Consider the following 26,409-nt stretch of genomic DNA (forward strand, 5'->3'; position numbering starts at 1 on the left):
AGTTCCAATTTTTGGAGAAGTGCAACTCCGCTGCACTGAGCTAGCTTAACCTGCATGGGTGAGGGAGGGAGGGAGTCAGTGAGTGAATGAGGAAGTAAACCACTGAGTAAGTGAATGAGGGAGTAAGTGAGTGAGTAAAGAACTCAGTGAGTGAGTAAGGGCGGGATGGAGTGAGTGAGTCAATGAGTGAGGAAGTGAGTCTGTGAGTAAGTGGGTGAGGGAGGGAGTCAGTGAGTGAGGAAGGGAGCGAGTAAGTCAGTGTGTGTGGAGGAGAGTAAGTCAGTTGAGTGAGGGAGGGAGGAATTCAGCAAGTGAGGCAGTAAGTCAGTCAAGGAGTGAGTGAGTGGTTGAGTCAGGGAGTGAGTGAGGGAGTAAGTCAGTGAGTGAGGCAGTAAGTCAGTCAAGGTGTGAGTGAGTGGTTGAGTCAGGGAGTGAGTGAGGGAGTTGCAAGTGAGGTTCAGGAGGTGCTTTGCATATAAAATACTGAATTCACAGGCATCTGTGAAGACTTCTCCACTATACAGCCTCCAGGAAGTTTCTGCATGTGTTCTCTTTTTGATGACAGAGCAATGCATTGTGGGTACATTTCCAAATCTCTAGCACTTAAAAAAATATGATTAAATGAGTTCCTGAATCTGGAGTTTCACCAAATATAGACCTGTTTTAAAATTCAGGACAGCTGATGGTTAACAGTTAGAGAGGCTCTGCTGATATGGTTAACAGTTACCAAGAGTCTCTGTGGTTTAAAAACGTCTGTTAATTAAAGCTTTAAATATAGTTAAATATGCAAACCTAATTTAGTCCAGTACAGTCCACCTTTCACTGGTCTTTAAGATGATTTCACTCTTGCTTTTTGTACCTGGCCAGCTGTACGCAAGGCTTTGGGGCTTTAGAGTTTTTGTTTGTTTGTTTGTTTTTTATGTTAAAGCGTATTTTTATTTCTCCGGTTGTAAAAATAACCCATGTTAAATGAATCACTACAATTCAATGGGTGCGTCAAAGAAATGGATATGACAGAAGTAAAGCGTTCGGCGTGGAAAGCTTGTCCCTAGCTCGGGCTGCTGGGTTGGGAATCATGTAGACGGCACAACGTCGTTCCTGCATTACCAACTGTGGAACTGTGTATGAAAATGGTTGCGGAACTGAGATTACATGAGCAGAATCTGGAGCTCAGTAGGGCCTCCGCCTGTCCGTCAGATAAACAGTGACGGATAGTCAAGTGCAAAATCAAACATTTCACTCTAACTGTGCTCAAGTCAAAGCAACAATGCTGTAAAATAACATACTAAAACCATACAAACCCTGAAAAAAGAAACCCCAGCAATTCTCTCCTCTCCTAAACTGCAAATGGCAAAGAAATGGAAAAGCCATTAAAGGGAGGGAATGATATGGCAATGGCTCAGTGAAACACACTGCTGTCTCCAAATCTGCTCCTTCCTCTTTATCTTTATGACCTGGTGGAGGGATTCCTATGTTATTCATGAGGGAAAGAGAGGGGAGGAGCTGCTCTCGTTCCTTTTTATCAGACCCGCCCATTTCTCTTTCTCACCATCTCTCTCTCTCTCTGGCCATCTCAGATTCTCTGTCTCTCGCCCTCGCCTGTCCCTCTACTCCCCTCACTCTCCTCTTGTTTCTTACTCTTTACTCAGGGTCTCTTATATTTGACATCTGTCTTCCTCTCTCCTGCGCTTGACCAAGTTCAGGCAGTTCAGACTGATTTTCCTTTTACCGCCGTAATGTTCCCGACACGCGCGCGCGCACACACGCACACATGCGCGCGCACAGGCACCCACACACGTCCTCTCTCTTTGTAATGCTCTTGACAGCAAGACCAAAGCAATGCTTTCAGGGAAGCGGACAATCAAAACATGTGCCAAGGACAGGCTTTTACTATATGAGTTGCGCCATAATAATGGTGCTTTGCAATACCATCACTTTCACCAGTGATTAATTGGGTTTAGCATGAAGGTAAACACAGGCTGGTTTGGGGAAACATCTGCATCGTTCCAGCAAACGTCAGTGCCGTTTCATACATGCTACCGACACATCAACCATAGCAAAATGTTCCCAGCAGTTTAGAATTTGTTTACTTTTATCCCCGCGCCGTCTAATCTAAAGGGGCCGACGAGATTGTGTAGATTATTTGAGATTACAGTCAGCATCGCAAATAAAAAGATTCTTTGCATGTGGAAGTATTTACTCAGAGAATATTTAAAAAGCACAAAAGAACTTTTAATTGAGGTAATGGGATTTTAGTCGTTCTTAGTTTTAGAGAATGATGTGGTCAGTTGAACCGGGCCCCAGACCCCAGCGGCACATGGCCGCTCACTCAGACTCAGTCCATCATGGGCTATTTCTGGGCCCAGTTCAGGTGCATCAGTGCCCCTCTGAGTCTTTATATTAACCTGGCTGTCTTTTAGTGACCTTTGAACCTGTCTGATTAGAGAGGAGAGGTCACCTCCACGTTGGGCCGTAAAGAGCCCTCCGTTCCCTCAAGGTCAGGGAGGATTGACGCGGCAACCCTTGTGAACAAAGGAGTCTGAAGCACACTCAGGGCTGACCTCCCGCCAAGAGCCAATCGATCTCAGCCAAACTGGAGCAAGACAGGGACGGAGACACACGCACACACATACACAGAGAGAGAGAGAGCGAGAGAGAGAGAGAGAGAGAGAGAGAGAGAGAGAGAGCAAGAGAGAGAGAGAGAGAGAGAGAGACACACAGACACATATGCCCAGTCTAAGTCTCCTGTCTTCTCCACACTTGCAGATTCACGGACCTAACATGCACGTTCCCGAGACAATCCACAGGGCTGATAGCTGTCGAATTCTGCCGTTCATCTAGGCCGAAAGGGGGGGAATGCACAATTTTGGTGAACTTCCAAAGAGTCCACTTGGGAAGATGACTGCTTGTGGAATTACCTGAACACAGATTTTCCTGAGGACATGAATGAAAGAGGAATGTTTTTGATCACAGATTTTGATTTAAATGGAATTAGCATAAGTTACGTATTGCATGATAGGTGTGTTGAACTCTTTAAAATTTTATAATAACTTCTGATCTTCAATAACAAAAGGTCCCAGGGCTGACAGTGTAAGTTATTCTGTAATCTGTATTAAGATAAATTGCATACCTCTAACCACTGCTGGAGGGCTGTAGCCTGAATGATGGGACTGGGTAATAAAGACCTTGCCTTCAGAGTGCCAGTGGCAGTTTTTAATGCGCAATAACATAAATGAGAGCAACAGTCACGACTCTGTACACGTAGCTCCCGGCATCATATTTTGGGCTCTGTGTTAACCATGGCGACAAGGGGAGAGCAGGTCCACTGACCCTTTTTATACGCCTGCAGCCAGGAGACGTGAGTCCACCGGACCGCTAGGGAGGCCCGGCTCGGGGCAAGGTGGAGGGAGACAGACAGAGAGTAAGAGAAACAGAGAAGGACAGCGGACAGAAAAGAGAGTCGAATCGAGAGAGGGATCAGAGGCCAAGTGAAGAAAGGGCTGATGGGTGACATAAAGCCCTCCCGCTCCGGGGACTTCGGCTCTGGTCCTGAATGCCTGGCGTAGCACACAGCTCATTGGCTAATTACTAAAGGAGTTCATGAGTTGAATCAGGTATGCTGGAGTGGCGAAAGCGTAAAACTGTGCAGGGCTTTAGGTTCTCGGGACTGGAGTTAAGAATCATTGGCCCAAACCGCTGACCATCACAGCAAAAAATTATGTAGAGCAAATACATTTGGCAAGCATTTTCAAATGCTTAGACAGTATTGTTCCGCTAACAAGGACTGAATATTTTGACCGAGGTCTCCAGTGAGCCGTACTTAAACAAACCTTACCTGGCCGACTACTGAATTTTACGACTAGTAGGCCCAAGCTTGCATGCTTTCCATTTTTGTGGCAAAATATAAGTTTCCTTATTGTTGTAATCACCAAAGAGAAGTAAAAAAGAAACAGGCAGCGATGAGCAGCTCCTGTGGCCTAGGAAGCGCCGCACCTAACTTTGAAACAATCCTTACTCGTGTTGTTTCATCCAATTTATTTTCCCCAAGCCTACTCTAGAAGTCTTTGAGAAGTCATGTGATGCAATGGCTGGGTCCTGCGTTTTACCACCTAACTAGCCATAGCTTTAGCATTAGCGCGCCCGGCCCTTGTCCGTAGCGGGGATAATTCTCCAACGGCTCGGCTGCCCCTTACATGCAGCAGGAACATCAGATGAGATTATAATCTCGCAATTAGCAGGACCACGGTTTTATTGATTGCAGTTTTATTGGAGGAAAGGTTGACAAGCGAGAAAGCGGAGCTAGCCACATGTCCCAGTTAGTAAACTGAGGTAAAGGAAGCATTATCTAGCTAACATATTTTGGGCCAAATCACTGCGAGAAGCATGGGACTGACGTATCATCCTACATGCTTTGACAAGCCTTTGCTTCACCTCCGGTATACTCCACCCTCCCCTCTTTCCCGCGTTAACCGTGGCCGGTTCCCGCTGAGATTGTAGCCCAATCTCACCGCTAGCGCACAACAGCCCCACGCTTCCCCCTCAGCACAAGAAGCCCTCAGCCTCCAAGATCATTTCAGACCACTGCTCATACAAAGTCCCAGAGCAGCCCAGCATGCTTGCGGAGACAAGGGCCGTGAGCTGGTCCACGAACCTCCGTGGGTGCCGTCCACGGATGGCATATGGGTAACGTTCACCTAGGAACGAGAACTGACTATGAACAGTGCCACAACATGGAAATATGAAAAGCTCAGATTTCGGAGGTAAAGAGATATGCTGTATTACATAGAAAGTTGATTTTGCCTACCCAGAGGGTACATTTTCAAAATCCCCCTGTACGAACAGACTTTTGCTCCTGTTTCGTGCTCGTTTCTTAGTTAGAAGCTGTTTCGGGATCAGCTCTATGTACCCAAACCCAAATGTCATTCGCCAGAAGATTAAACTTGGCTGACCTCAGTTGAAATGCACCCCCGCCCCCTCAAGCCAGTTCTGCTCAGCCCAGGAACGGCGCCGCCCCTAGATTTAAGCAGCTCCTCCCCTTTTCAGTGCAGCTCCTCCCCTTTTCAGTGAACTGTTATTAAAGCTGCATTACTACGTCCCCAGTTAGCCTGATTGTGTAGCAGCTCCTGTGACTTTCCCGCTGGGTTTGTCTCACATGGCTCTGCTGTCATGTTTTGAAGGAGGCTAGATTCTTGGTGACTGACATCATCGGCTGTGATGTACCTGAGGTATCATAGGACTGTATTATTTGATCAGAGTGTAGAGCGCGCAGACACGGTTCATTGTTACAAGTCCCTGATTGGAGTTTGTAGTCTCCTGTGACTGACAGGAAGCCTCCTGATTGGGTGTGATTGGAGATTTTGTATCATTGGCTCATTTTCCCTGATTAAAGAGTCACTGTGCCGCCGGTAAAGTACCGTAGTTTTCAGGGAAGCATGTGTGCGTGTGTGTGTGCGCACACGTGTGTGTGTGTGTGTGTGTGTGTGTGTGTGTGTGTGGATATATAAGTGCATGTGTACGTGTGTGTGCGCGCACGTGTGTGTGTGTGTGTGTGTGTGTGGATATATAAGTGCATGTGTGCGTGTGTTTTCTCCCTGCTGGTCCGAATTATGGCTGAGTGCATTACCTTGATTTACAACTTCCTCCCGCTGTTTAGATTGAAAAGAAAGAGAGAGCAACAGAGGGAGAGCGACAGAAAGAAAGAAAGAGAGAGGGGGGCAGGCAGACAAGTATGCGTTCGCTCCTCCACCCCACCTCTCCATCGTTTGTGAAATGAAAACAAAGAGAGAGCCTGCCAAAATATTTCTATAGCCAATCGCTGACCCAGCAGAGAGGTAGTCAGAAGACAAAGCAGAGAGAGATGGCTGGCAAGCTAGATTTGATGCCACAGCAAAAATTCTCATCTTTCTCTCTCTCTCTCTCTCTCTCTCTCTTTCTCCCCCTCTTTAAATTGTCCCACATTTCTGCCCATCAGTCTCTGGCTGTTTAGAATACCTCTCTGACACCGGATTGCTAACAAATGCAGCTGTATGTTTACTTAAGGGGCGCGGGTTGCCAAGTCTTCTCCAAACCGTCCACTAATGCCTTTGTTACTGATTGGAAGTGAGTGTGATGGCTGCTTTAAATGGGGTTTTTATTGGGCCTCACTTAAGTGCCGCTTTGCTGTATGTACACAACACACCATCAGTCCCCAAAGCATTCTTAAAGTTTAAAAAACCCAGCGAAGAGGAAGATTTGCCCAGCTCTTCATCTGCGTGGCGTGCTGACACTAGCAGCGTTGTATGTCCATTCAGTCATATTTCATCCCGCCCTCTTCTGCAATCGCACTTTTGCCTGGAATATGAATTTCAGTGGAACGTAACAATTCTCCTGGAGAGAATACTTATGAATGTTTTGTCATTAAGACTCCAGAAAAGGCTAGTGGCTCGTTCCACTGGTGGGTGGACAGCATGGTGGTGTTGAGCTTGTTGTTCGGAGCTGTGCTCTGTTGATGGCCTTATAGCAAGAAGTGCTGAAAGAGCTGTGGGTGACTGTCAAGACTGTAGACAGATATAGACTTCATTGACAATGTGTCTGTTCACATTGACAACGGACACACACACACACACACACACACACACACACACACAAACACACATACCCACAGCTGGAACGGGCTGATAAACACAGAATTGGGCATTAAATTAGTGTTTATAGCAAATAGACAAATACTTTGTTTTGTGTGTGTGTGTGTGTGTGTGTGTGTGTGTGTGTGTGTGTAAGAGAGAGATGGAAGAATGGAGAGGGAGATTCTTTGGAACAGACTATTACAATGCACTACTTGAAATGCTGTTGTTTCACTCAAACAGACAACAGACACACACAAAGAGAGAGAGAAAGCCTAAAGAAATCCCTTAACAATCTCGCTGTGTACTGGCTCTCTCTCTCTCCAGGCAGCCAGGACACTGTTATTGCACCCATTCTTTAGATAGGTAAAAACTAAATGCATTTATTAAAACATTTATCTAAACACAATAGCACTCATTTAGGCATTCTTGTACTGTCAAATATGTATGCTTTTCGTAATGAGAAAGATATGAAAGATATGAAATCAAGGAACTGTGTGTGTGTGTGTGTGTGTGTGATGCAATGCTAGATGCCTCATGTCAGGCAATAATTTCGATTATACTACCCTGCTGCCATCGATAAATCAGAGTGAATAACTAAACCAAGGTTCCTGTATCTCTCTCTCTCTGTCTTTCTCTTTCTCACACACACACACACACACACACACACACACACACACCATCTATGCACCAAAGATGTAGTTAATCCCTGGATTGATTTGTTGATTATTATGAGAGATAATTTAGTAATTCATCACTGACAGATCATATTGAGTTATTTATTTCTTTAGTTGTCCTTGGAGAATAAATATAAGCTCATCAAATCTGGAGTTCCATCAACCTTTATTTATGCTAAATATTTTCTCCATCCTTCTCTCTCTTTCCTTCTCCCCCTCCCCCTCTTCCCTTTCCATTAGTCCTATTCTTTCCCTCCATTTTTGTTGTCAGTTCCCCCTATGAGGCTCATGTAGCGTTTCTGTCCCAGTCTGCTGTACACTTACAATGACCCACTAGCGCTGAGTCAAGACGTCAAGATGTTGAGCATAACGTGGGGGGGGGGGGGGGTTGTATTTGATGGGTTTATTTTTCTCTATGATATCTCTATGTCTTTGATTTTGGATGCAGTCACAATGTAAAAAAAAATGATCACAGTTTCTCATTCATGACAGCGGAGAATTTAATTATCTCATGGTTGCATCTTTAAGTGGCGAGTGAAACCTGAGGCGTTGTTTCTGTTTAAGCTGTGATGCCATGCAAAGAATTTCTGTTACCGTGATGACTAGCTAGTGCTCAGCGTGTGTGTGTGTGTGTGTGTGTGTGTATGAGTAACTAGAACCACAGTGTTGCACCTTCTTTGCATAGTCAGCAGCAATCGGTCCCACCAGCCAATCGAGTATCTGTAACCTCTGTGACCCTGCACATGCTTTATGAGCTGTAACACAAAAGGGGTTATGGCTAGCACGTGGAAGGACTTCAGCAGGGCGAAAGTGACCTCTTGACCTCGAGAGCAATGGAAGGCGGAATCTGTGTGGAGAAAGTGGTGCAAAAGGCCAGTTTGGAGGGAAAACACACCTCCCGAGATTTGACAGAAGAAGGTTGCAAATTCTTGCTCACATTGGAACTCACATTGAAAAGAGCCTGGCAAAAGCTGCATGCTCATCTAGCTATGAGGAGAGGGTGTCTGTTTGTGTGTGTGTGTGTGTGTGTGTGTGTGTGTGTGTGTGTGTGTGTGTGTGTGTGTGATAGAGAAAGAAAGATCGCAAGAAAGGTCTGTTCTGGTATTGTATTGCGGTAACATGACTCCAGTGTTAGTGGACTTGCTTTGTAATGGCAGAAAAGTCAGATATTATCCCAGAGTGTAGAACAGAGAAAAGAACGCGTACACGTGTGCACACGCGCACACACATACACACACACACACAAATGCGCACACACTCAACGCACAAACACATCGGAGGGTTAGATATTTTAGCCTAATCCATGTGCTCTAAGAAAAATATGTGTATCACCAGATGGTGTGTAGGCTCCAGATTCACAGCTCTATTTCTGGATTAATAATAATCAGCATGTAAGTAACTGTTGTAACTTGCTTCAGTTTAGCTGTTTGATGATTCAATTGTCTTTTGCTGCTCAGGATTGTAACCCATTCCACACTTTGAGTGGTCACCACCAGAAAGGTTCATATTTGTGAGGGTTGGTCTGATATGCACAACCTCTCGCGCTCTCACACATACGCACACATACACAAAAATTCATCTACACACAGTCTTGTTTTACACACAGGCTCATATTTCCATTGATTTGTGTATTCCTGAAGCTAAATTATGCCTACACCCTAACCTAACCATAACCTTAACCCAACTAACCAAAAGGAAATAAAATATTTTGACTCTTTCGGTTTTTCAATTAGAAGCTATTTTCTTTCTTTTGCATCTTTATAAAAATGCTTTATTTTGTCTCAAGACACAGCCAAATGCCCATATTTTCCCAACTCCATGGGGATATCTGAGGAACCCCCCCCCCACACACACACACACGCTGGCATATGTCTATGTAATTTATGACGGGTACCGACCACCAGCCAAATAAAAACAGATGACACTTCGAAACATCTGCTTTGATAACAGCTCACACACACACACACACACACACACACACACACACACACACACACACATTTTTAAACACAAACATACACACACACACACAGGGGATCAGAGATAAGTAGCCTTCTTTGTGTGTGTGTGTGTGTGTGTGTGTGTATGTGTGTGTGTGCACATATACGTGTATGTGTTGGTGCACATACATGTATATGTGTGTAAGGTCAGTGTGCACAGACATAAATCATACGTGTCATTCCACTTCTATAGGCAGATAAGTGCATTTTAGAGAGAGCAAGATTCTGTCACCATGCCGACCAAAATATACATGTGCACACACACACACACACACACACACAAGCACCTGGAGTGACTTATTGACACGGCTCATAAACCCTGCACTGTGGCTCCCAGAACCATACTGCTGGAACTGTCATTAACATTAAGGACTTTCAGTCTCGTGTTAAACTAAAATAATCCCTCTGAGACACATATGGCATTACTAATTCAGTGATATTATTTTAACTAATGTAAAAGAGCTCTGCTGTGGGCCGTGATTATTTTAGACGTCGCAGATATGAATGCGCATATCATATTTATCCTTCTCCATCTGTTCCCTAAGGTCACATGTAGCACAAAAATTGAGAGCTTTTATAAATACTCGTGTGAAGCTGGCGAAAACACTGTCCGAGGCTCCGTTCAGTGCTCCTACCTGGAGTGCAAGTTCTACTTCAAATCCATTTGGTGTAATAAAGCCCTTGGTGTAATAAACTGGAAGAAAATAGCTTTATGGCCGAACGGCATCTGTTGTGTTAAGACTGGAGCTCATATGGTCATATGGTTGGGTTCTAATCAGTGCGCCAGCATACAGTGGATTAGATTTATGCCAGAGACGCTTGGAAACCTTCCCAAACTAGACAGATTTTTTTTTCTTTTTCTCTCTCTCCTCGCATTGCTCTCTGTCCTTTCACAAACTGTCAGCTCATCTGTTTGTATCAAACAAAAGGTGCTGGTTTGTGTGCGTGCGTGCATGCGCGTGTGCGTGTGTGTACATGTGCATACGCTTGTGCGTGTGCGCTCCTTCCACAGGCCTGTTTAATAAAACATGCGCCGAATGTTTTCGACATACCGAACGAATGTTGTAAATATTCTCCAGAATTTGATAGCATTCATCTCAGAGAGGCTCCTCCGCGCCGGTTAACGAAGGCTCTAAATTGAAACACTCAAACTCGATGCCGCCGCCATCTTGCATCCAAATTGAGGTCTAATATCCTTGGAAATTGGAGGGGAAGGGGGCGGTCAGAAAATGGAGAATGAGGAGAACAGCAAAGTCAACGCATCTTCAGAGGGAGGGAACGCACCTCTTGGTTGGTCTTACCTTTAGCTTAGAAAAGAGTAGTTGTGTGGAGGGGGTGCATACATGCATTAAACCTGTAATACACACAATCGCATTCTGAAGTGAGCCGTATGAATTATGTATTTTCCCAAATCATTCAGATGGGCATGTCCTTGAGATTTACATTTCATCGTCAAGGGCATTTGTCTCTGTTTGAGCCTAATGCTACTTTTGACAAATTCTCTCTCTCTCTCTTTCAACTCTCTCTCTCTCTCTCTCTCTCTCTCTCTTTCTCTTTCCATCTCTGTCTTTTTCTGCCCTCTTCAACTGCACCAGAAAACATTTCAGGGAAGCTCTCATTGTCCATCTTTCTGAAAATTGGTCAGACATGCAAGCATTTGATGAATACAGCCTTTTACTTACTCGAGATAAGTGATGAGTCACCCTTGTCGGCCATGACAGTTCACAGAATGGTTGAGGCAGTTAGCTTTGAAAGGGAGTGTTCAGAAAGCCTGCGTTCTTCTCCAGCTCTGGCTATAGTTTCAAGGCTTTTTTTAAAAAAATCTGTGTAACCAGTACAATTCCTTTCCATCTCACAATCAATAAAGACTGTATACAGGAAATATACACAATATTATAAACTATATACGGACAGTATGATTGTATATTAATTATGTATTTAGGAACAGCTATAAAAACCAAACCATTGTTGCCTGGCTTTGGCAATTGAAGAAGCAGAGAGTTGCAGTTTATGAACTCTTGGTACATTCAAAGAGTGGTGCAACTCTCCAGTAGGTATGCCAACCAGCAGGACTGTTCATTATGTCTCGATGGTACATTGTAGGGAATTTGGAGGTTATTGTTCGGTAGGAATAAATTTGGGCCTTCTGCAAAGCTGGCCATATGACCTGGGCATAAACGTCATGTTTAACAGAGGTCTGCGACCTTCCTCACCCATGCGTTCAGGTCATGGTGGTTTCCAAGGTTTCTGGGCCAAGCGCAGATCTTTCGGTTTCCGCTTCGAGCAGAGGTGTTCCGGTACCAGCCATTTGTTCCTCACGTTGCAGCCACCTCTTTGATTGGCTTTGATTTCTCCTGCTTCAGCACCCCCAATGCGGGATGCGAATGAAGGCCTTCTCGACTCCTCAACGTTATTTTTTGTTTGTTTGTTTTTTTGAAAATAGAATTTCATGTTACAGGTAAACTTTTTTTCCCCCCAAAACCACTTTATGAATCTCTCAGCTCTGGACATGAGTTTGTCCTTCATGGTCCTCGAGTGTCGCGATGTTCTGCGGGATGTTTCGGGACCTCGGTGTCCTCCTCCTGTGTACCGGCAACGCATGGCCCTGTTGCAAGAATAGTAACAGCGTTGTCCCGTAAGCAAGGCTGCAAAATCTGACTTTGCCCTGGCTCCGGAGAGGTTAATAACAGCTTCCCCATTTAAACGGGCATATCTGGTGATCCACAGCCTCGTCGTCAGAGATCACGGAGATGTGAGATGTCTCCTGAGGACGCAGTGAGGGGCTCTTTTCACACAATGCCCCTCCATGTTTACAACAGACAATTTAGTTTCCTTCCAACAATTATGAGGGAAATTGAATCTCAGGAAATGTTCGTTTTCACGACCATTAGACCAAACAATAACAGGGAGGCCCCAAAGCTGTACAAAGACATCTGTCTTCAAAAGGCCTATTTAGAAAATTAATATCCAAACCCCCAGCAGGACAATGCAGCCAATGGGCAAACCATATCGCAGGCAGCGGCATTATTTCCACTAGCCGTAAACTTTGGCCAGGGCAACAATTGTGTCCTTATGCAAAAGTGGCCAATCAATGGCCTGAACAATCCGTTCAAAAATAGCCTCACCTTTCTTCAGCCTAAGACGCCTTACGCAAATTATGGACACACTGGGTCTAATTATAGACGTATGCTCTTTTTTAGCCGCACAGTACGCAGATTTAAAAAAAACAAAAAACTGGGAACTTATTCATACAGTTTGGGCATCGTCGCTTTTCACTGTACGTTTCATGCACCGCTGCCATGTTGCTAGTTTACTAATACTACAGGCCAAAATATTCTGTTCTCAGCCTTGAGGAAAATGTGAGTTATTGTGCCATCACCAAAATAGTGGTCTTTTATTTAAGGAATATACAGTGGCAAGGTGAACATAGAGGCCTCCGAATCCTTGTTCCTGCCTTCCTCCATGGCCATGCATTTGCTAAAAGTATTTGTTTGTAAGATAAATGGCCTTTCGGTGAGAGAAGATGACAGGCAACACAAAGATGATATTGAATTGATTTCTGAAATGTTGCAGAACTGACTGTTTGATGTATACAGGCAGACATGAATCATAAAAATTCTATTAAAAAACCTCTTGAATGGTTGACAGTGGAATATTATTTCTGATGATTAATTTGACTCAGTCATTATGGAAGGGGCTCCAGTCAGATCGTCTCCTACAAAATTGCTTTTCATTCCCCCTTGAATACCCGAGGTATTTCTCTCTTTCTCTCCCTCTCTCACTCCCTCTCTCCCTCTCTCATTCTCTCTCTGTTATCTCAGCCCTTTTTTCATGTAGAATGTAAAGTCATATTTTTCTATTGCCAAATCCAAATTTAAAAGGACGGCGGTGATTAGAGGAAAATGCAGAGTTGTGCATTAGTACATAAAATGGGGAAAAATATGATCCAAAAGCATTATTTCAGTGCTGGGAGTGGTAATCTAATGATATAGTAGAACATGCTGATTGAGATTATACGTAATTCCATGTTCTAGCCATCTTGGAGCAATTTTATGGTGAAATCAGAATCACTAATTACTAATCAGGACCTGTTTCCTGAAAGCATCGCAGAATGAGGCCATTCAACGTATTTTAGCTTATGGTCTTTGTTCTTCGCCACCCAGAATTGCAATTTCTGCTTGATTTCTGATCTATAATTAAACTTTGATCCTTCTACATGTTTTAATCTTCTATAACAATTTCTCTGCCTCCTATCTCCCTCGTTGCCTACCTCCTGTTCATCCAGAACTACTCTGGGCAGGGTGGGGGCAGCGGTAACGGAGGAGGCGGGGGCGACGAGGACTATGAGATCCCCCCCATAACCCCACCAAACCACCCCGAGCCACCTCTGCTGCACCTGATGGACCCAGAGTCCGGCTACCTGTGCCACTCGCTGCCCCACAACGGCCTGATCAACCCCTACTCCTACCCCGAGCTGCCTGCCCTCATGATGTCCAATATGCTGGCCCAGGACGGTCACCTCCTCTCCAGCCAGATGCCCTCGGTGAGTCACCATCGCAGGGTCCTTTTTGTTTGTTTGTTTTTTATCTTGGGGTGGTGGATAGATAGATGGGTGGATGGATTGAAAGATGGCTCGAAGGATGGATTGATGGGCTGCATGTATGATTAGATAGATATGCTCATGGCTGGTTGTCACACAGTGCCCGATCAGCTGTGCCTTATTGGTTATAATATTTCTTTCATGTTTATGATGACCATAATCATGAACAGATTTGAACTATGTTGTAAATTTGAATTAGACCATGTGAACTTATGGACTGTAGTCCTCCTCAGTCTAAAAACACCGTGCACCGTGCGCTGGAGCTCTGAAACAGCGACATGATGCGCAGAAAAAGGAAGGCCTATCCACCTGACTCTCTGGACCACCTCACTGTCATCCATGACACGCATTGGGGCTTCTGGGAGAATTCATCCGTGTGGATTTTTCTTCTTAGCACCCTCCATCCTGCAGTCATGCTTTCCCTATGTCAGCACATCCTGCAGCGTCCAGCTACTGGAGAGCACCTCTCATGCCGCGATTAGCGCTGAAGGCCTGGGAGGATGTCCGTCCTGATCCAAACTCCCAACAGACGATGGCCGTCCTGCTCTGTCCTTTAATTTAATCCAAGTGTCCCATCTGATTGCTTTCTAGCAACTTGCAGAACTGTTGACAAGTCATCCATGCTGCACATTATAACAAGAAGCAGTAGTATCTCATCTGCTTCTGACTGTGAATTACTTTGTTTTGAGACTTTGGCGATCCTTCATTAGTTACGGTGTTATACTCAATGGTGGAAAAATGACACTGTTTTGATTTCAACAACCACAAAAAAACCATTTGAATCTCCCTACAACCAGGTGTAGCTGTTTGCCTGGATTTGAATTCCAGTAAGAGTGTCCACCAGGCATCTTGAAACAAAAGGAGATCCCAGGTTCTATCATTTTGTGTTGAAATGATCATGTCACTGCCTTCATAGGCCTGCCTCCAGGAAATATCTGAACAATTTCTTCTTTTCACATTCACATAAAGCAGAGAAACAGAACAGGTAGGTTACAAGGGCTTCTGTTTGAACGACTGAAAAAAATTCTGCATCATACGACCCCCAACTTCAACTCCACAAACCACAGATTTTTTTTTTCTGGTTTGAACACCAACGATCTTCATGTCTGTTAGGGAGGTGTTCTCCTGGGCCACTGTAAGGGCTCTATATTGATAGCTGTATTGATTGCGAGAGAATTACTCACGTCTGCTAAACATAGAGCTGGCAATGCCGACTATGTACGGTAGGCGTTCAGCTGAAGGGACAAAAAAGTCCCCGTAGACCTTCTGCTCCCTGTTGCACCAAGCACAGGGGAACTCAGGAGGTTAAACCTACCAGACCATCCATCGTTTCACTGCTGTATCTTCGCCGTAGACAGGGTTCAAAGCGGCGAGTAGCACACAGACCCGCGGCGAACCGCTCTGGTCCCGTTTATGAGCACATGGCAATTCCGAGGCCCACCCCGAACCCCACAGCGCCAAGGAGTGTTTGGACGTGGCTAGGAGTGGAGAGGAATTAACGACCGACCGGCTGCTTTGGTATGTCATTCTGTGTCGTTTCTCGCGGCGCGCCTCTCCCGAGGGTTTGTTTGCGCTGTTTTGACTCTGCCGTAAACAGAACCCGGGGTGACAAAACGCATCAGACGTATCAAGAGGTCATTGCATATATTCCATCAGGAGGAAAAAATGGAAGAAGAAGGGAGAGAGGGAGGGAAAAAAAACCCCATTAGGGTTCATCTTCCTCTCCTGGCTCTGCTGGGAAAGAGAGATAGAGAGATCTGTTTTCATTAGAGTGGTTTAGAATGAGCGAGAAGAAAGGAGGGAGAGGGAGAGGAGAGGGAGAGTGAGGGAGACTGTCAGGGAGAAGAGATGGAAAGAGATGAGAAAGGGAATGAGGGATGGAGGGAAGAGGGAGGGAAGGGAAAGAGGCTGGGGAAATGAAGAGGAAGAAAAGAGTACAGTTTTGAATGGGATGTCATCAGTGCTAAGAGCTTTGTAGGAGCTTTGGCCCATGCACAGAGCTCCTGTTCCATTAGGCATCGGTGGGATCGAGCTTTTAAGCCAGAAAATGTCCTTCACCGTCTCATATCTTATGTGAAGTTTTTGTACCAAAACTCATTCCACTAATAAATGACTTGGTGCATTCTGTGACTGACATATTTACATTTCCATTTAACATGTACAAACTTAGCAATGAGACCAAGTTATGTTGTGATCTAGAGCTGTAACGAAAAGCGTCCAGCGACCGAACATCTAGCGTCCTTGGTCGGTTTGCGTCCGTAACCAATCGAGCCAGAGGTTTTAATCCCGGATGGGAGAAAAGGCTAGGATGCAGCCCAGCAAGCAGAGGGAGAGGAGTCCACATCCCTGTTGATGCATTAAGAAAAACTCAACCGGAATGCTGAGGGTTAGAGATGTATAACCTCACTGCATTTGTGCCCTTGAGGAACACTTTTAACCTCTGTCTACAGTAAAGACCCTGCTGCATGCATATACTGTCAGGACTCGCAGTAAAGACCCTGCCGTATGCATATACTAGCAGGACGCGCTGCTGTAAGCCCCGTCCTTACACAGAGAGAATAGCTTTAAACACTGAATTGCAGTTCTTTGTGCAGATACGAACCTCTTCCATGTTTAAAACATTCTTTTTATTTTGAAGAACCGTCGTGGGACTATTTCCGACAGCGTGCAACCAAATGTATCAGGACCGCTAACGAAAGTGAACTTGATGCAAAACTGAAATGCATTAAGGATAAGAATGCATTAATTTTTCACCTGCTAGTTTAGCCTCCAAATGCAGTATCCTCATCAAGTGATTGAAAGCATTTGCCCATTTGCCAAAAGGCCTAAGATTCCTTCAGGAGAGAGTATCGAATATTTCCTGATGAACATGATATCTGGTCTTGATGCACTGATGTGCTTGGCAAGCCCCCTCCCTCGTCTCACTAATGCGCTAGCTGTCATAGCATCTTCCTCTGGCCCCAGTGCATTAGACATTTAATATCCATGATCAGGTGGCACCGATCTTATCAATCACATACAGGAAGGTCCTGTACAAATTTTCTGAAGAAGGAAGAGGGGGATTTAGTCCCAGTGAGGTTGAAGCCAACAAGAATGTGGTGAAGTTTTAAACAGTACTCAAAGCATTGTGTCAATTATGCTCTTCCTTAGTTCTAATGCCATGTTATGTGTGATCAGGCCTACATTCTTTTTAATGACCTCATAACAAAACATACCTGAACAACCAGCTAACTTTATTAGCAACAGCTATGCTAACTGAATAAAATATATGACCAATGTTTTATTCCTTACACCATTGAAGTCATGAATATGTAACATGTAGCAGATCTTTGTATCATCACATTTTATATTTGAATGTACTGCAGGTTATGTCTAAATTTAGTATTTCTTTCTATTTGTAATGTGCAGACACACATGATAAATGATCACCATGGTTGATGATAAAGTGAGTCTGATCTATTGTAATCTAATGGAAAAGTCTTTCTGTGTTGCAGCAAATGCACCTTCATTTTCACTAAGTCACTCTGTAATTATTCTCACAATTACTCTAGATTTAATGAGGCTTTGTCATGCAGACAGGGCATTATGAATGCTATCAGTCCCATAGCATTTAGGAGGCAGTCAGCGAATACTGTTTCAAGAGGTATTTTTTATTCTGTATAAATGTATACTTAATATTTTTACATTTTGCTGGTAACTTGCAAGTGCGTAGCTTTTGGATATCCCCAGCCCCAATAGCAGACAATATGCCAGTCATAAACCAGGAACGGGAAAGAACAACTCTAAATGTTACCAAGCTCCAGAAGAACGGAAAGGCTTTTTCACAGTCCATTTGCTTAACCACTGTGCCAAGCTTTCATTTCTGGTGAACGGGTGACATTCCATACCTGCTTTCTTTTCATAATATTCATTTCGCTAAATATTCCATCTAGGGTTAGTGGAAGAGAAGCTGTAATATTTACCTTATCTCTCCCTTCAAAGTCAGAGTGGCCTGCCGTATATCCGGGGCAGCAGAAGTCATGGTTCAGTGTAGATACACTGCTGCTAGATAGTAAACATCAGGTGATGGCATGCTAATGTTGTATACCAGTTCATACTGGTATACTCAGAAAACTCTTGGCGATTCTGTATGTTAAAAGGAAAGAAACATCAGCACCTAATTTAAATGATTCATACTTTTGGCTTACATGCTCGTATGCTCCCAACGGCTTTTGCTTATGTTAAAAGCAGGACACCTGAAATTCTGCCATAAGCCTGTTCATTTTGAACTGCCTCAGCGTATCAATCACTTATAGAAATAAGTCAGAAATCATGTGAGTTTGCTGTTTGGTCAAGTTGCTTTAAGTGAAGAACGCTCTTATACAACAGAACTACGTCTTATGCGTAAATGGAGCTCGGAGCAGTGTGGAGAACTCCATGCAGCAAAATGATGGTTCTGCCGAACGTGAGAAAGCCTGGTTTACAATTCAGCGAGGAACTTGCCGACAGTCATCTCACCCCCAAGTTCATTTGCACACTCTCCATCTGCTGTTGACGAACCCTTGTTCTCCGCACGGTCCCGACACGGAGCCCGCAGGGCAGCGCTGTTTGGACCACACCTGCACGGAATACGCGCGGGGAGCCAGTGGGCATAGTGGGCGGTGCAGTGCCCCGCTCTGGCCTGCGAAATTCGTCACAGCCCGAATTAGCTGGACCAAGGGCCCACGCCGGGCCGCAAATAGCCTCGAGATGATGGCCTACCAAAAAGCAGTGGTTGGCTGTGGACATTAGGAAGCCAGCCAGCTTTAATCAGATGTATTTGTGTTGAAGCGGGCCCAGGTTCTCTGAAAGAATGTCCACTGAAACAGATCGCTACTTCTGTCTTATACGGTGCTTGTCTAAAAAGCCAAAGGAGTTCTGCTATCTGCTAAGTTTTGCATTACAAACAGAAAGAGAAAAAAAAAGAAACAAAAAACAGAAAAGACCATTTTTAACCCCCTTCTTTTTAAGCATGAATTATAGTTTCGATTAATCAGCATAAGTCCAAGGATATTTGCATCACCGCACAATCACAGCATTACATTCTCAGCGGAAATGCTTTATGGAACTATTAATAACTTTTTTTTTTTTTTTCCACCTTGTGGCAGTTGAAAAAGCATCATAGAAGGCATTTTCTGTAAGCAATATTACACACATGATTGATGCGTTCAAAGAAGACAAAAAATAGAGAGAGTGAGGCAGAGAGAGAGAGAGAGAGCGAGAGAGCGAGAGAAAGCTCCCCTGATCTGCAAAATCCAACCACAGAAAAGGGGGTGGAAAGAAGAGAAACCCCTCCCCCTGGTTTTTAAACAGCTTTCTTTTCACCTTTTGCGATTATTTATTTTCAAATAGTCCTTCAGGGTAATGTACCATTTTCTTATTTCACACCGCTATTTCCCATAAATGAAGCGAAGGTGCCATAAATCAGGAGGCAAACAGAGGCTTGTGCAAAAGCTCAGAGAGGTCTAAAGATTTATGTAACCCATTCATGTTCCCCACTTCTTCATTTTAGTGCTGCACTGTGAAAGCCTGCCTAATAAAAGGCCCTATTAATATTTCCTGTTGCCTGGCAACCGTAGGCAGCAAGTAATAGCATTCCGTGGAAAAATAGATGACCGGGCCGATAAGGAAAAATTCAATTCTTTTATTATCTCTGGGGAGAAGGTGCCTTATTTCTTTTCCCGCAATATGATATGAGACCGCGCTTGTGTATTAAGAGATGTTTTAAGGAAATAGAAGTTATTTTCCAATTTCATTATATCACAAATGGAAGGAGGGAAGGAAGAAAGTGCTCTGCTGGCCAATGAGAAAGCCTCTCCTTTCTCTCATAAAGTTAATTAGCCTCCTAATCGAGACACGATGTATGGATTTAGTTCAGTTCCTTTTTATGTGTTCAGTGAGGTTTCCAGGAGGGAGGCAGCGCAGGTCCATTCAGGTGTGGCTCCCTCAGCTTACACGCTCAAGTCTTGGGCCTCCGCGGACTTCAAGAGCGCCGTGTTCTATTCGTAGCTTGGGGAGCAGGGCTGTGGTGTTCGATTGGCAGCAGCTTCCGCTACGGCCTTCGCGTTCCTGACCTTTATTGGGGCTCTTCCCGCCGCCCGTCACCGCTGTGGCTTGCCTGTTGTTGTTTACTTTTCGCCCTGTCAGCATCTGTGCCCGCTTTGGGAAGGACATCAGCACCGGTGCTGGGAAAACAAACTCTGATTTGATTGTGAGTCAGCATACCAGTAGCACATCCTCAGCGTCGTTATCTCGGAGGCAGAGAAGGAGACAGGGAGTGGGTGGGTCCTACCCGGTTACCAGCTATTACCGCTGGGCTAGATAGCAACCTGTTTTATGTATCTCATTTGCCCACCAGATTCTCCATCTTATCGTAGCATGAAATCACGTCCGTATTACTGGGCTGGATATCGCCAGCGCGCATCAGCTGACCAGCCGAATCTGAACGACAGCAGGCAGAGAGAGAAAGAGGGAGAGGATCTGAAAGAAAAGGCAGGGGAGGGTAGAATAATTTGAGGCTCTTGCTCCCATTCTCCTCCTGTACTGCTCTTCCCAGGGGAAGTATCTTATAGGGGAAGTGTGGCCATCCCGAGCTGTGGTCATTCTGGTGGCCACCCCCCTCTGCCCTCAGCGTGAAAGTGAGGGCCCGCCGAGCTCTGACAGAGGCATCACTGGACACGTGCCCTGCCTGCCTCTCTGTGCCTGCACACTTCACATTCTGTTTCGAACTTAAGCCTTCTCGACACTGAACCATTGTTATGCCAAGGAAACAACTGGAAAAATGTATGCCTTCTATTTTGTAGTGTGACAGGGCAATTAAAGGTGCAGTAAGCAGTAGTCTTTTAAAGCCTTGAAAAATAAGAAAATTAAAACAGCATCAAGTGTTGAAGTGTTGCCGGTATGGAATGTTAGATAGCCAGTTCAGTAAGCACTAGACATTATTGTCCATCCAAAATTCAACATTCATTAACACAACACTCAGTAATGCTGTTTAGAGCTAATGATGTTTATTTTTATGCAGTGGATATTGCTATTTATAAATATATTGAAAGGAACTTTCATTTAGAATTTTTTTTTTTTTACCAATATTCTGGGATGATTTAAAAAAAAATAATAAACTCCTGGTTTTGAAGCATAAATGCCAGTCGAATGCATGTCCTGGCTGTGCGTTTGGCATTCAGAGTTTTTATCAAAGAGGTGCTGTTCTTGATTCCAGCTTGCAATGACTTCTGTATCCAGTGTGGCTTTACTGCCAAAAGGAGCAAATGTGATTAGTAGCGTGCGCCATGCATGACAGCAGAAGGCTTGACACAGCAGCAAATCCGCCCGTCTCCATTCACTTGTTTGATCCGCCGGCAGGCACGACACTGTCTTGTTTTTGTAGGTTACTAATGAAGAATCAGGACAGATTGGAAAAGGCTGGATTTTTCTGATAGGTTGGCTGACTGCGTCAGCAGACGTGTGATAACAGTGACCACATACGTTTACCGCCCTGTTTGATTTAGCAAGAGTGAAAATCTCAGCCGTGCTCTTCAGAGGGTGTGAAGCCTGTTTAGACACAATCCAAAGTGCCTAAGCAACTTTGGATGGGGGGGGGGCATTGAAGGCAGTTGGATTGAATTTCGGTGTACTGCTTCGTTGCCACACACACACACACACACATACACACACACAGAGAGAGAGCATGGTGTGAAGAGTTAACACGCTTGCTAATCATCCTCAAATGAACCTAATTGTTGCCACAACTCCCTGCTGAGGAGTGTGTGTGCTCGTATGCGCACTCATATGTGGCGTGCAGTGAGTGAGTGTGTGTGTGTGTGTGTGTGTGTGTGTGAGAGAGAATATGCGGAGCACTGGGCTCCTTTTCTCATTAGATGCAGCAGAAATGTTCTGTCTTACTGTCTGGATGGTGTGTTGAGTCTGCTATACCCCCCCCCCCCCCAACCCCACCCCCTCGAAGCCATTTCGGAGCTGTCATGTCAAAGCGCGCACCCATCCTGCCTCTCCCGGTGAGAGAGTGGATGCGAGCGCTGCACCCACAGAGGGACGGAGAGCAGTGCGCTCTTTCAGCTGAGCAGATGAACATGCAGACTGCAGCTGGTAGGAGGCCACGCCAACGTAGTCTTCCCGATTGTTCCCTTTTTAATGAACCGCGCGCCGCTGTGAACGTGGCGTGAGCATTTACAGTGATGCAGGTACTCACTCTACCTCATTAACAACTTTATGTACACAACGAACAGGTGACAAAAGAGAAATGCCAGGAATATAAATGGCACCGTTTCCAGTGGCTCTCCCTTTTCGAGCACTGGGCATCTTTTTTTCCCTCATTAAAATCAGTCTAAAAGAATTTTCCAATTACATTATATTATGGCGCGGTATATCACAGTCCCTTTGCGGTGATTGAGAACACTTGGCCCGAGATTCGTCTTCTTTAAGGCTCTCTCCTGTAAGCGCAGCTCGACGGCGGCGCCTCGGCCCGACACGTGGCCTGCGTCCCTGCCGCCGCGCCTGTGCGCGCGGTACGGGTCGGCGTCCACCCCGCTTACTGATTTAACCAGCCTGTGATTTATAAACCCACTCCCTTATTAGCGCTCGCAGCCGCGTTATAGATGACCCTCCGGGCTGTGGACGCAGAGACGGAGGCGGCCGCGGCGACGAGCAGCAGCAGCGGGGTTTCATGTTCCGCCCTCGGGGCGCGCGAGGAGTCGCGGGGAGGGCAAGACACGGCCAGCCTGCCCGCGTTTCTTCCTTCCTCTCCCTCTCCCTCTCCCTCTCTCTCCCTCTCTCTCCCCCTCTTCTCTCCCTCTCTCTTTCTCTCTCCTGCTCCCTCTTGCGCTGTTTACTGCGCTCGTGAAGGATCGGTCTCCGGCGCTTGGCTAATTAAAGCTGCCATGGCCACAACCCTGCCGGGATAATGTTCTATTATTATAGTCATTTGTTTCAATTAAACGCTCTGTGATTTTACAATAGCAACTGTGAACCTGCGCCGAGTGAGCCATCACTCCCAACAAGATGTCTCCAATCACAGAGAGAGAGAGAGAGAGAGAGAGAGAGAGAGAGAGAGAGAGAGAGAGAGAGAGAGAGAGAGAGAGAGAGAGAGAGAAAGAGAGAGGCAGGGGGTGGGGGTGAGGGGGAGGGGCGAGGGATGGAAAAGGGGAGGGACAATGAGCCTGCCAAGCTGCCAAGACCCGCCCCCTCCCCCAACGGCCATTAGACTTGGTGAATTCGCCCAGCCGTCCAGAAGTGGCATGGCTGAAACTACAGATCACTTCCACTTGTGATTAAGTGGAGAGAACATCGGCGCGCGGGGGAAGCCTTTTCCAGACATCGTGTCAGGCCCTTCCTGCTGAATGAAGCGACTCAGTTGGTGGAATTGTAGTGGACTGCGTTCTCTTTTGTGCCACAATAACAATATTAATGGAAGGAAAGCAGTTGGTGATTCAAGGCTCCGGATTGGTTATTTTGTTGTTTTGATTGGGAGTACAGTATAGTGCACCATCCAATGAATGTGGAAATGGCAAAATCGTGATGCTAGGTTTATGTATTTTGCCTTTCCTTGCTAGTGGGAGCCCATGAGCACAGCTGGGGATTGGCCAGCTATAGTGGCTGAGCCGCATGGGCGAGCCAATCACAAGCCACGTGATGGCATAAAAGCCTAGGTCATAGGATTATTGCAACAATAACATGGAGATATTCTCTCTGTTCTCAGTCTCACTCACACAAAAACATGCACACAATGTACCGCCCATAATTGGGAAAGAGCTGATGTTGTTTGGGTTATTGACTGTGGTGAGCACCAAATGAACAGAGTCTTAGGTGCAGACAAACAGGAAATGAATCAGAAGACTTTCCAGTGTTTTTAACTGCCAACCCCAGGACCCTGGAAAGTGAACAATAGTCTGTGTGTGTGTGTGTGGGTGTGTGGGTGTGCATGCGTGTGCACATGCATATATGAAATAGAATGTGTCTCTCCTCACATCACAAAGGTAATTTAAAATGCCTGTTCCACGTTTATCTCCTGGGAGGGGCAGTGAAACCTTGAATAAACATAAATTTATGGATCTGGCCTTATCGTGTGTATATCTGGATAATGGCACCAGTGTTGACCCTTTGTATTAGAATGCAGAGGGGAGCAGAACTGTTTGTCTTGGGCTCAGAGACAGTAATGGCCAAATAAAGGCAGTTACTGAGACCCTCCCCCTGCCAGGGATGATACCATTTAGTAATTAGCATACAGTACCTATGGCAACTGCTAACCTTTGTAAGACTCTTTCATAATGTTTGTACAGCCGTCCCCGTCCTGCTTTATATAGCCTCAACTGATGACTGTTGGAGATAGCTGCCTCCCTCCCTCCCTCTTTATCTTTCTGTTTCTCTCTCTCTTTCTTTCTCTCTCTCTCACCCACCCCCACTCCTCTTTCTCTCTCCCTTAGCCCCTCCACTTCACCACTTTCTCTCTCTCTCTCTCTCTCTCTCTCTCTCTCTCTCCCCCTCTCCCTGTCTCAGTTAACCGCTTCACTTTCTCATTTCATCTCCCCGCTATGTTTCAGTCTCCTCATACTTGCTCTGTCTTTTTCGCCACCTCCGTCTCTCCTCCTCTCTGCTGCTGGAACAGCAGACCGCACTGAAAACAAATATTTGCATCTGTACTCTCAGCAGATGCGGACCAGCCAATGCACCAAATACTGTCTGTTTAACAATTCCCACGAACTGATTTGCCAAAATGGATTGTTAAGAAAGACGTCATTTAGCGAAGTTGGCCATTTTTATTTCTCTCATTCTGTTCATGGCTCAAAATGAACTGGAGGCAAATGTGAGTCTCAACAGAAGGGTCATGCAACACAGCTTTGTTTACCAATTTGTTTGCTCTGAAATTGCTTATTTAATGTGAAATATGAAAGTGATGGGTTTATAATGCGGGGAGAAAAAAAGGCGCAATACTTTGTTCACAGGACATTGAAATGGTGATATGTGATTTTATCTCTTTGTGTCAGAGTAGGAATAGCAACATTATAAAATGTATTATTTGTGGATTTTATTTATCATGTGAAGAAAACTGGAAAGCGGTGTGGGTTTGATATATTCCCCTGAAAACAAACTACAGTATGTAGCGGTGAGGGTTCTGTGCACAATACCCTGCTTTAAATTGGAGCAGCAGTCCATCCAGCACTGATTCAAGTCACATGCATTGAAATGATATTCAGAATTTAAATCATGGTGCCGGTATGCCAGTTTTGAAACAAATGCCATAAATTATTCAGATTTTCAGGGAGCGAGAGAGAGAGAGAGAGAGAGAGAGAGAGAAACAGAGCACATGGGGAGAGAGGGAGCAGATTGGGATAGATCGGTGCTTTGCTCAGCTGACTGTGGAGAACCGATGATGATACCTTTTGCCCCCCCACCCCACCCCAAAAAAAAGAAAGGATGAAATAAAGAAAAGAGAAAAAGGAAAAAAAGATTTCAATCATGGGCTGGAACTCAAGCAGTGATATGAAGGTAGAGCTGGGGAGCGCTTGCTGCTCTCGCGCTTGTCTTCTGTTGTTTAGAAAAAGCTATAGAGTGCCCGGATTAAAGAACAGGGTTGATGCTTCTAGCCAGAGGCTGTTGCTATGGAAATCGGGCTGCAGTAGCTATGATAGGCCATTCATGTTTGATTAATTGGTTTTTCAGTGCTTCTTGGTTTGTGAAAGCTCTTAAAGAACAACTCCACTGAAAATGGAAAATTAATGGATTTTCTCTCTCTCTCTCTCTCTCTCTCTCTCTCTCTCTCTCCCTCTTTCTCTTTCCTTTTTTCCACCTTTTATTCAACACAGAAGCCATTTCACTGTGTTTGAAATTTGAAGTGATGGTGCTTTTGAAATATGATTTGAGGTTGGAGGTTGTCTTTGGACTCAGGTTGAGGGAGGAGGGCACCAGTGGTTTTTGTTGTTGTTGTTGTTGTTTTGTTGTTTTTTTTCACGAGCGAATTTGAAATGCAAAATGCCTCAGCTCCCGTCCAGGGTCCCCCCCCAACCTGGTTTGTTCCACAGCAGTGGGGAAACATCATCTAATGTCCTGTAAATACAGCTGATATCAGCGGCGGCACAGCCTTCGGCCCCTCGGCGCGCTCTGGCTTTTTGAGAGGTGCATTTAGGAGCGCGTTGCGGACAGGCAGGGCGCCGACAGGCCCTCCTGAAGATGGCCGCCGGTCAGCGGACAGAGCAGTGTCACGGCTCCACTTTAACTTCATCAATCACTCTAAAAAGCACCGAGCCCCCATCTAATGTTTTATTCAGTACATGAATGTTGCATGCTTGCATGCGTCTAATAAATGCTAGTTCATCAACACACACGCACACACGCACACATACACATACACAAATGCCTATTAAGGAAACGTCCTGTTTCTCTGTAAACCTTCTATACTAAATTGTACTTTTGACTACCTCTCTCTATATGTGTGTCCTATGTGTGTGTGTATGTATATACAAGCATTCCTGTTTATGATTACATATATTTGCTACTTGGGAATC

The 26,409-nt window shown here is 45.2% G+C and overlaps 1 protein-coding gene across 2 annotated transcripts in view; it reads left to right on the forward strand.

Annotated features, from left to right (window-relative positions):
* The window catches only part of tox2 (TOX high mobility group box family member 2), an 88,886-nt gene that overhangs the window by 45,698 nt on the left and 16,779 nt on the right, over positions 1-26,409 (forward strand). For both annotated transcript variants that reach the window (XM_027000698.2, XM_027000699.2), the window contains exon 4: positions 13,565-13,822. In XM_027000698.2, coding sequence (XP_026856499.1) covers positions 13,565-13,822 — 258 coding nt within the window. The remainder of the gene's footprint in view (positions 1-13,564; positions 13,823-26,409) is intronic.

Source organism: Electrophorus electricus, chromosome 3, assembly GCF_013358815.1.
Source record: "Electrophorus electricus isolate fEleEle1 chromosome 3, fEleEle1.pri, whole genome shotgun sequence".
NCBI lineage: Eukaryota > Metazoa > Chordata > Actinopteri > Gymnotiformes > Gymnotidae > Electrophorus > Electrophorus electricus.